Genomic DNA, 11,701 nt, shown 5'->3' on the forward strand with positions numbered 1-11,701 from the left:
CAGTTGCCATAATTACTTTTTTTATATTGTTTAAAAATTTCTTTACAATAGACTTCAAAGCAGTAATTTTTGTGTGCTTTGGGTACTGTATGGAAGTGGATAATAAGAAAGAGCAACAATCATAGGTAATTTTGGAATCGTAGGAATCTGGTGCGGATTCAATAGGACAAGATGTTTTCTTATATTTTTGCACTGAGTATAAGAAAGTGGTTTGCAATAAAAGCAGGTCATTTAAAGCAAAGATGAAGTCTGTATAAATGCTAAGAACTGACTTGCAGAAATGGGATAGCAAAGAATCATTTGGGGTGGTTTTTGGTTTGGTTGTGCTTTTTCAGCCAGTGGACTCAGGTTGAGCCTCAGGTGTAACAGCAAGGAGGGTCAGTAGTCCTAAATTTAATAAAATCAATCGAGTGTTCAGCTTAAAATGGTGGGACAATTTTCTCCAATTCTTAGCAACCTGAGAAGTCCCACATTACTGTAGCAGCAGTGCACCTCACTGTCTGCAGTGTTCAGTGAGGTAAATCAGCGTGGTAAATCTCAATTGCATGTAAATCATATGCTTCAGAAAATGAAGACTGACTGTTGTGTGTTAGATATTTTGAAGTATCTCCTCATTGTTACTGCTGAGAGTGGCTTATTGTTGCTTATTTTAATAAGCTAATGCTGCACACACATTAGGTGTCACCATTAGAGTCACCCTTTAACAACCACAGGTCCCTCAGCCTGTCTTTGCAGCAGAGCTGTTTATCTCTGATCATCTTCATGACCCTCCTCTGGGCAAGCTCCCAAAGGTTCACGTCCTTTAATCTGGGGGCTTGTGGTTTAACCTCATCTGGCAACTCAGTCCCCTCTCCTCCCTCTGCCCTCCCAGTGGGGATGAGAATTGGAGGGGGGGAAGGGTAAAAATCGTGGGTTAAGATAAGAATAGTTTATTAATTGAAAGAAAATAAAATACAATAATACTAATTGTAATGAAAAGGAGTGGGAGAAATGAAATCCAAGAGAAGCAAGTGGTGCACAGTGCAGTTGCTCACCCCACACTGAGCAATGCCCAACCCATCCCTGGGCAGTGATCGGCATCTCCCGGCCACCTCCCAGTTTATACACGGAGCATGATGCTCTATGGTGTGGAATATCCCTTTGGCCAGAGTGAGCCAGCATTCCTGGCCATGCTTCCTCCTGGTTCCTGGTGCACCTGCTCGCTGCCAGAGCATGGGAACTGAAAAGTCCTTGGCTGAGAGCAAGCACTGCTTAACATCTAAGCATCAGTGTGTTTTCAACGTTATTCCCATCCTAAATCCAAAACACAGCACTGTGCCAGCTACTAAGAAGAAATTGAACTATTCCCAGATGAAATGAGGGCAGATCTCCAGAGCTGGCTGCAGTATGCCCAGTGGGGTCTGATGAGAATAGAGCAGAGGGACAGAATCACCTCCCTCAGCCATGTTTCCTTTGATGCAGCCCAGGATATGTTTGGTTTTCTGGGTCTAAGAAATGCATGTTTCAAATCTGTGCTTCAAGTGTGCAAATATTTGGTGAACAATGGGATGATCCTGTTACCTAATTAATTCACCTTTCATGGGTCAGTGAGAAGCTCTAAATAAGCACTCTGACCAAACATTTTCTAGTTTGAGAGGAATGTGTTTTAATCTCCTGGTGCATCTGTTACCTGGTCTGCAAAATTAGGTGGTGTTTCTGTGTTGCACACTGGAGTGTGATTGTTAAAAGTATAAACTAGTTTTTAACTTGGTGAATTAGAAGACTGAGAGGCTTTCTAACAGTCTCTGGAGGGGCTGATTTTTCCCAAAACACATTCAGCTGTTTTGTGGCCCCTCTGTTGATCCATCCTGTTCCATCCATCTGAGCTGCTGGTGGTAACTGTGGGGAGCCCATTGTGATGTGCTTTGACTCCATGGTTGTCATGGTCCTGTGTAGCCAGTCTGCAGGTGCTGTGCTCAGGAGAGCTGCAAGTGTCCTGCTCCAGCAGGAGTGGAGAAAACAGCAAAAGAAGTAAGTAATGGCAAGAACAAGAATTTTCTCTTTATCTCCGTTGTTTTCTTTCTCCCTAAAAGCATTTTCCCACTTTGTCCTGAATGGTATTAGATTTTAATAGGTATCTTGGAAAAATGATTCCTGTCCTATTAAGAAATAATTTTGTGTTTAACTACCAAAGTAAAGTTTCTCCATGGGACAGAATTCCTCTCTATATGTGTGTATTCCTCTATGGCACAGGTATATCTGAGGGCAGGGAACCTCCTCATTGAGCACCAGGAGTGCTGAGAGAACTAACCCTTCAAAGGGCACTATCTGTGTGAAACACAGCCAGTCTTTTCTCTGTATAGCACTTCAAAAAATGGGATTCTCCCCTTATCAATACTAGAAAAATAGTGTCTAGATTTAAGGTGTCTTAACAACTAAGTGGTAATAATTGAAAAAAGACCTTTCAATCGAGGTTAAAAGAGGAGCAGCAGGCAAAGTGAAATACAGCATCTGGCAAAGCAGTCATCAGGGGTTGGCTGGGGGTACAAAACACAGCTTAAACCTGCTGTTAAATTACTATGAATGACTTGGGGATTTCTTACAATGTTTTTGTCCATAATATAGTTTTGAACCACCTTTTAAAATTGTTATCCAAAGCATATGTTCCAATTTTAAAAAGACTGAAGAACTCAACGAGCTACACCAGAATTCAGTCTTAAGCTTCCAGCAGTTTTTCATTCTTCAGTCCTGATTCTGCTCATTGAACCTGGATTAAAATTTTTAGCTAAAAATGATCCTTTTAAGTACCAGGTGTCCAGCTCTGGGACACTTCAGAGAGATGATTTTTTGGCTAGCCTCTGTTAACAAGATGCCTTCCTTTAAACTCTCTTTAGGTGAGTAATTTCTTCAAAATCATTTCTTGCCGAAATATATATGGATTCACTGGGTTTGGCCTCCTTTCTTGTAAAAAAAAAAAAAAAAAAAAAGGCAGTTCTCTGTGCAGCAATCAGCTGTCAGGTTTGTTCTAAGCCATAAATGTGAAGCTAAGACTAATAATTTTTTATGCATGACCCTGTTCCTGTTGTTGCTGTTGGTTTTATTGCAGCAATGCTGCCCATTGGCACCCATCGAGCGTGGGTCGTCATGGTCCTGATCCTGCTCTGTAGCATCCATTCACGTGAGTATTGCAAGGGGAAAAGCATTTTCAAAGAAACAGCCATTACTTTTACTAGCAGGAAGTTTATAGTTTTGTTGCCTTGGGAATGATTGGAAAATACTGAGAAATATTACAAGCAGCTACTCCAGAGGGGATTGATCAGTCCTGAGACTTAAATAGAGCAAAAAAAATTTTCCTGCAACTTTCCCCTTTCCCTCTGTGCATCTGTACCAGAAATGCTGCTTGTTTCATCCCTGGCAGTGCATCTTGCTTTTATTTTAACTTGATTATAGATTCTTCTATTTTTTTATCTTGCTTTGACTTTTTTTTTTCTAGCATACTGTTAAAGGTGTTCTTATAGTCTGTTGAGAATTGATGTATTTGCTTACTACAGCAAATGACTGAAAAGATTTTTGTCTCATAACTTGCACCCACAACAGAAGTTAAATTTGTGCATCTGACATGTATAAAGGAGCAATCCACAGGTTAAGGTTGAGTCTGATCCTTAATGCATTGAGAAACCAGACTTAGGGACTCCCTGTTGAGCCCTTGATGAAAGGCTCTCAGTTGCTGTGTCGTTGTAAAAGGCTTCCAGGGTAGGAGAGTGGGAGCTCTAAGACAGATAAAATGTGATAAATACAGCAATGCCCATTAAACCTCTGTACCTGTATGGCTCCTGTCTCTTTAAACTCTGGCAGGAGTGTGTAATGCAGCCATGGCCGTGTTTTCAGATAATTCTTACCAAATTGATTGCTGTAAACCTCATCTCATGAAATTCCTGTGAAATTATTACAGAATCTTTAAAATTTTCTGCTCTTCTGTGCTGTTCACTGGCAGGGAGAGGGGCCCCATCACATAACTGTTGGTGTGAGCCTTGGTGGTCATGTTTCTGTTATACATTAGTTTCAGATTTTCTATTTTGACAATAACTTCAATTCTCCCTTCACTGATGCTGCTTCTTCCCAAGGGATTTTTGTATGGCACAGAAGGGGCAAGCTGTGCCCCAGGACAAGTAGGGAATTTATGCTCTTGTTGCTGTTAGCTCAATAATTATCCAAAAGATTGTTGTTCGATACCTTAGTTTTTGGTTAGGCTGCAATCTCACTTTTGTTCACAAGGAACTCTAAAACCATGAAATGGCTTTCAGCAGACTCCATCACAGAAAGCTATTAAAGCTGTGATGGTATAAGTTTTTCTCACGTAGAGAAAAAAAGGCAGGCAGGGGAGGAATCCTGGGTTTCTTTTTTTCCCCTCATTGGGGAGTGGTTGATTGCCAGTGGAGTCCCACTGTGATTTGCACTTTTGGTTTAATGAAAAAGAGATGTGGGGAGGCAGCAAGGTTTACTGACACCACATTTTTTAGAGTAGTGTAAATGAAAGGTGATTGAGAAGTCCCAGAGCAAGAAATCACTATGGTTTGGGAAAATACTGCAGTACCTTTATTTTCGGGATCTTTTGCTCTTTCCTACACAACTGCAGTAGGTCACTGAAGCAAAATAGTGGGATAGATGCATGTTTGTGTCTGATAAAGATGCCTTTCACCACTTTTCTGTGTTTTAGCTGGGGTCTGATCTTTGTCCAGAAGGCTGAATGTTCTGCTTGTGTACATAAGAGAAATATAACTGTAGATACAATAAAGTGTTTTCATGTAATCTGAACCTTACAGGTGAACAGCAGGGCTTTTTATCCTTGACAGTTTCCACCTGAATGGATACTTTAATTTAAATTTTACGGCTTTAGTTCTTTACTCACTGTGTTTCATGAAGCAATTTGAAGTAATAAAAGTGAATACAACAGAAAGACATCTATGCTTAACCTTGCTGGCCCTCAGTAGACACAGTTCATAATGACTGTAAATGCCTTCATAATGAGTGATAATCAGCATGAAAATATAATTGCATTTAATTAATTATGGATATTTTGATAGTAATGAGCTAATCATTGTAAACTCTCAGTTCTTGCAGCCCCAGTGCAGCAAGGTTTAGGACAAAGTGAAGCAGCACCCCACAGTCCCAACATGACACTGAAAGGTGTATTCGAATCTCTCTTAAGCTTCTTCAGGCCAATGAGTAAGTGGCGCTTCACCATGGCAGCATTGTTTCTCTCTTCCCTTTCCACTTCTGCCTCACTTCCAGTCCATCCTCCCACCCCTACCTGTCAGCATTTAATGTATTTTAAACCCTCAGACTAAAATTCACTAGATCTCTTGAAAACGGTAATGCTAAATGTGCCTTTGGAACAATCACAAATTTGCTTCCCTCCTGCAAAACCCTCCCACCCTCAGGAATGGGATCATGCTGGAAATGCTGGAATTGTGCTGGAAAGTTTTGCACAGGATCCACCATGCCTGGCTTTGCTGTATCTCATCTGAACTAGTTTTCTAATCTTCCCATGTAGAAATAAATTTGGCACAGCCTAAATGAGAGAAGGATTATGCCCCACACTGGTGTTTCTGCCACTTCTACTGGCTGGGGAAGACTCCAGGGCTGTGAGAGTAGGCTGATCCACTCACCTTTGGACTGCTAAAGTTAAATGACAAGAACTATATTTTTTTCATAAAGCTATTGAGACAGAAATCACAATGCTAATTTGCTAATATCAATAAGAAAGGGTTTTTATGTATAAAAATTGCAAGCCTGGTTCAATATCTAGATTACAGACCAATAGGACAAGCAGAAATACTACTTTTCAGCTCAATACATTTCTACATCACCTTAATAGCAGTGTACCTCCCCCAGTATTACTCACACCTAGCCCTAAGTAAACACAGAGGACTGGTGAAGAGCCTGATCCCCTATTTAATAAACTGAATTTGGCTACAAGTAATGTCTGTAATAAATGTGAGACTGACAATGCAACCAGTCCTAGGAGTGTTGTTGGAACCAAATGATGCTTTGCAGCTGCTCTGTCACATAAGGGATGTGATATGATGTTTTCCAGGAATTAAATATACAGAGACACCTACTATTTATGACTATCTTATACATTTAAGCCATTCCCAAAAAGGATCTCATGATTATCAATAAATCTGTTATTAAATAGAAATTTTTTTAAATTGTTTAAATATTTTGTTCAATAACAAAATAATGTGGGGTTTTTTTCAGCTGATTTTCAGCTGTTTGTAGAAACATATAATTAGTGCCAAACAGAAGTGGTTGGTTGCAACATAGTCCTTAAAAAAAAAAATTTGCCTTAAATGTCTGTTTTCTTTTTTTAATTCAAAACAATCCAGTCAGAAAATTTAATTTGTCATTTTTCACTTACTTTACAAACCTAAGTACAAAAGAAGTGGCAGAATGGTGTTTAACTTCAGCTTTGTAATTGTTTCTTACAGAAACAATGCAAATTACTAAAGATCTTCTGTGCTCTTCTGTTCATTTTAATGTAAAGATTGATTAGGTTTTGGGAAAGAACATACATGGAAGCCAATGATACTGGTTTTTGGCAGAGTTAACATACTAGAGACACCGAAGTGATGGCTTCCCTCTACTTGGGCATTTCTTCTAGGGTAGAAATCTTATTTATTTTTTTCCCTTTATCAAGCATGCCGTCTCAGCAACGAGCAGCCCTTAATTCCTTGTCAAGTAGAAAGTCTTAATAAATCTGAGTGCTTGAAAAATCGCTGTTGTCCTATGAAAATTGGCCAGGACCTGCAGTGTCACATGCCGGTTAAAGACGGTAAGTTTGGTGCTGGGGCTTTCAGCCTCATGGCCAAGTGCTGCTTCTACTCACACAACACAATTTTCTTTGCTCTTTATAACCTCAATTTCTCAGGACACTCCTCTCTTTAAAGGAAGTGCATTTAGTTCTTCATATATATTAATAAAGAAAGCAATGCATTGGTAGAGAGCTGTCTGGATGTCTTGTCCAGCCCAGCACGAGCAGAGAGCAAGTGACATCCAAAGAAACATAGTCACATATGTTCCTATGAAAAGTGAAGTAAAGGCTTTGTTTGTGGAAAGGAGGTTTAATCCAAATTAATAGTGACTCCATGAGAGTACTGTAAAGAAAAGGTGAAGGAACTGGATGTGTTTTACATGGTTTGGTAGGGGCATACAACAGAAATTGAATGTTTTAATAATATTCATTCCCAGCCTGGGCCTTTATATTATGTATAAAAGACACTTCACTATGGCAGGAAGAAGAGCTGTACAGAGAAAATTATATCTCTTCTGCTCATTGTTAAGACACATACTCAAGCAAATGTCAAAATTAAATATGCTTATTCAGCTGTGACTGCTTGATTCCTCATTCCAGTTAAGCTTTTATTGTTTGGACATCAATATCAAAGGCTGATTATTTTACTGAATTATTTGTTCATAGATTAATTAGCTTCTTGAACACTCCTGGATATTCAGCATATGTCCAAAGAAAACAGTTACTGTTTGCCTTGTAGCAATCTGTTGACAAAATAGAAGCACTTAGCAGATATTGGACTCATGGCAGTTGTGTTTGTAAGATGCTCACAGGCTGCATACTGAATCATTCCTCTCTGACAGTTTTGTCTTCAATTTCGCCAGAAATAAAATGAGGGTTTTTGAAAATGCTGCAAAAGTTATGAACTGAAGTAGACAAATAGCATTCATTTGAAAGATTTTGTCTCTATTCTTAAAGAAGCTTCCGAAGGACTTTATTTTTTTTTTTATTATTATTATTATTTATTCCCCCCACTCAACCCTGCCCCATGCCCTGGGCTCACTCAAACCCCAGTTGCCTGTGAAACTAAACAAACACTTGTGCTATTCAAACTCAGGTGAAATTTGAGACCAATTCTTTCCCACCTGAGCTCATTTCTTAGTCTTTTGCCATTATGTTGATGCCTAAGATACATACATAGAATCCTAGAATCACTTAGGTCGGAAAAGACCTTTGTGATCATTGAGCCTAACTCTAAATTCAGCTAAAAGATGGCAATTTTCCTTGGTATTTACTGAAGTCTTAAGGTATAAATGTTGTCAAGAGTTTTGCTGACAAAACCTCTGTCTAAGCGAAGTGGCAGCGTGGCTGTGACTTCCTGGCAGTAAAAATGTCTGTGTTAGAGGCTGATCTCTGTCACCTGTACCTCAGTGGATATATTAGAATATTTCAGAACTAATGCAAACTTCTGCTGACTCTACAGATGTGCAACTGGCAATTCGACTGATTTTGCTCACCGGAGGAGGATTTTTGATTTTGGGGCTTCTACCAATCTGCTGCTGTGCCATTTTGCAGAGAAGGTAAATGTTAGAGTGTCACCAGAGCAAATTTAAGAAGTACTGCTTCTAAACGGTGAAAATTTGGAAAACTGACATCTTCTAAGTAGGTGAGGGGAGGAAAGTTTGGAAAAAAAGGGCAAGGAACTAATGTGCAAACACAAAAGATGAGACCTTCTATTTTGAAGCTATATAAAACACAGAGTCAATTTGGCTTAAGGAAAAAAAGTGATTTAATGCCCTAGTAGTATTTCTAAAGACCTGGTTATAAAGAACTTGGGCTTAATCTTAGCTTCACTTGCTTGGGAAGTTGCACATAAAACAGGAAGGCCTCCAGGACAGACCTGGAGTTACACAGGAGGACACGGAAGGGAATAACAAAGTAGTAGACCTGAAGAGAATAAGAAAGATGTACTGTGAGTGTGCTTGGGAATTAATTATCCCTAAATATACTTCTAATGTGCAGCATGGGGTTTTTTAATGTATAGGGCACATTACAGCCTGTGAGTTCTATGCAAGCAGTTTAGTGTTTGACACTGTGAAGAGTTTCAGCACGTGTAGGTGTTCTTAATATAGTGGGAAAATGTAAGTTCCATGACATCAAAATCATTAAAATGGGATTGAAGGAATTAACATAGTTGTGCTTTATTTTCTAAGATAGTAATTCATATTGAATGGCTAGTGCTACAGCTAGGTAAATATGACAGAATTGTCTTTTTAGTGAAGATTTTTCCCCCCAACTGTTAAACTTTTGCTCTACTAAGGTATAGTAGCCTGTGTGGGATCATATACATCCATGTATACACACACATAGACTTTACTAATGTGGCTGCTTAGCAGATGGCTATTGCTGTGGAGTTCCACATTTTGACAAAACCTGCTGTGAGAATCTCCACATTACATCTTACACTGTGCTCAACAGCTGATGCTCAGCATACAGAGAGCTGCACTGAGTCATCCATGACTCTGAAAACAGGAGGCAAAGAATCAACATGAAATTACCATAAATTTTCTGGAAAATGAATTAATATGTGTTCATTTTGAGGGAATTCACATTAATGTTTAAATGATTGTTTCTGTGTTTTTTCATAGCCAGTGAAATTAGGAATATTGCTCTTCTGCTATGACTTGTTTTTTTGCTTTGTTTTTTAATGTGGTGATTAACCAGATGCTAAATGGTTTAAATTTCCAACATCATATATTTGAGTTCTAGGAAAGAAGCAATCCTATCAAACTTTGAGCTTTACTGATTTTAGAGGCAGTTGATAGAGAATACTGCTTTGAAAAGCATTCCTTTAATGAGCCAAAAACCTTCTCTCTGGTGGAAATTCTTTTGTTTTCAGCATTGTACAGTCATTGTTGAGAGGACCCCATGTACAATGCCAAGTCAGTACTGCAAAGGATGTGCAGAAAAGTAAAAATGGTTCTCCAGAGTTATCAAAAAAATAAGAGGGCTTTTGCTGTTGAAATTTGGGATAATTGTTGAACTCCACTGTGCCTCTTCTAGAGCAAATTTGAAGGTTTTCTATAGGAGTCTATATTAACAAGAAAAAAAGAGAGAGAGAGAGAGCAAACCTGGGCAACTAGGGAAAGCCCTGGAAAGGTTTGGCAGGTCCTTGTGCTGCATGGCAAGGGGTGGCTGTTTGACAAGAGGTGCCCAGGTGAGGGTCAGTCTCTTCTCCAAAGTAACAAGCAACAGGACAAATGGCCTCAAAGCAACAAGCAAATGGCCTCAGGCTGTGCCAGGGGAGGTCTAGACTGGATTTTAGGAAAAATGCCTTCACTGAAAGGGTTGTCAAGCATTGGAATAGGAAGGGAAGTAGTTGAGTCCAGCCCTGGAGGCATTTAAAAGCCATGTAGATGTAACACTTGGGGACATGGTTTCGTGGTGGACTGGACAGTGCTGAGTTAACAGTTGGACTTGATCATCCTTAAGGTATTTTCCAACTTATATGAATCCGAAGATGAGGTGAAATTCATGAAGAAAGTGTAAGAGATGGGAAAAGCATATTGAAATGCTTTTCCTCACTTTAATCTATGTTCTAGAGATGAACCTTGTGATGGCTCCTGAAATCAGCTGCAGCTTTGGGAGGTTTCTCACTGGAGCTAGGATTTCATGGCTGAAGTCTGTGTCACCTTCTCTAAATTCCTACTTTGGCAGTCAACCAATGTCAGCTGTTGTTTTAATGTGTTGCAGTCCATGTGTCAATCCTGTACAAGGGATAAGCAAAAAAGTTCGGCAGATTGCACGAGAGAGAAGAGAACGTCGTGAGGACACTAATGATGAAGAGGTTCATTTACTGGATTGACTTAAGAAAGAACCATGAGGACAAAAAAAAGGAGGTAAGCTAACCTTGAGATATTGATTTGTTTGTTCATTTTAGGACAGTTTTAATAACTCTGTGTAGAATAATAAAGATATGCATCACTAAACACCTGCTGCCTCCCAGTCCAGCAACATTGTCAGAAGGCACTGTTTGTCGGGGATCACCTTCAGTTTCTGCTGTGGGAGAAGTAATGAGTTTGCAAGAATTTGGTTGCTGTTTCTAACTGACAGCAGAGCCATGGGCAGAGTTACAGCCCTGGGTTAAAGCCCTGCACTGTTTCAGTGTTCCTTATCCCATGTGCAAACTGTGTTGCATGGGAAAGAGGAAAAGCAATGGGTTTGCAGCTTTCAGGAGATTCAGATCCATTTACAGACACTGAAAAACCTGTCCTTCTGTATGGATAGGGGTGGTTTTCAGCTGATGCATCCACACAGCTCCATATCCTGGCATTCTTCCTCAATGCTGAAGAGCAATTGAGTACTGAAACAAATGTGATCTGAGAGAGAAATGGTATTTACTTCACATGAACATGCCAAACTATAGCCTACTAAAGGTGTCACAATGAAATAAAACAATGTCAGTGAGGTCATTAGACAACAAGGAAATATTTCAGGGAGAGTATTGATTTGGCAGAAACATAAAGATGTCCCTAAATCTGGTCATACTCATGGTTGGGGGTTTTTTCTCTTTAGTGTATAGGAACATCCACCTCCTCTTGAAGACCAAGCTGAAGACACCAGGATTATTTGACTACCTCTTAGAAAATGACAATTTGGTTTTAGTATTGAAGTAATATGATGTTGTTAACCCTTGATAATACTATTGATTTTACAATAAAAGTTCTTCATTCACAGTTCCTTGTGCTCATTCCATACCTCCTGTACAAAAAAACTGGTAAAGCTGAAAGGCAAACTGCTCATGGCAACCTCTGAATAATAAAGTCAGTGTTCTTTTAGCACTGTAGCATCCTTGTGGAGGGATATAAAGATACCAGTTATGTGCCCATTTCAGTTTAGGGGTCAGTCTTATAATGATTAAGAGAGTGT

At 39.4% G+C, this 11,701-nt stretch overlaps 1 protein-coding gene across 1 annotated transcript; it reads left to right on the top strand.

The window, feature by feature from the left end:
- Window positions 1-3,079: 3,079 nt before the first annotated feature.
- On the top strand, window positions 3,080-11,501 carry FMR1NB (FMR1 neighbor). The gene is made up of 6 exons (XM_018070651.1): window positions 3,080-3,157; window positions 5,092-5,205; window positions 6,680-6,814; window positions 8,256-8,352; window positions 10,526-10,671; window positions 11,348-11,501. Exons 1-5 carry the CDS (start codon window positions 3,088-3,090, stop codon window positions 10,635-10,637), a joined length of 528 nt encoding a protein of 175 aa, XP_017926140.1. The 5' UTR covers window positions 3,080-3,087; the 3' UTR covers window positions 10,638-10,671; window positions 11,348-11,501.
- The last annotated feature ends 200 nt before the right edge of the window (window positions 11,502-11,701 follow it).

This window comes from Manacus vitellinus, unplaced genomic scaffold (assembly GCF_001715985.3).
Source record: "Manacus vitellinus isolate BGI_N305 unplaced genomic scaffold, ASM171598v3 scaffold_19_pilon, whole genome shotgun sequence".
Lineage (NCBI taxonomy): Eukaryota > Metazoa > Chordata > Aves > Passeriformes > Pipridae > Manacus > Manacus vitellinus.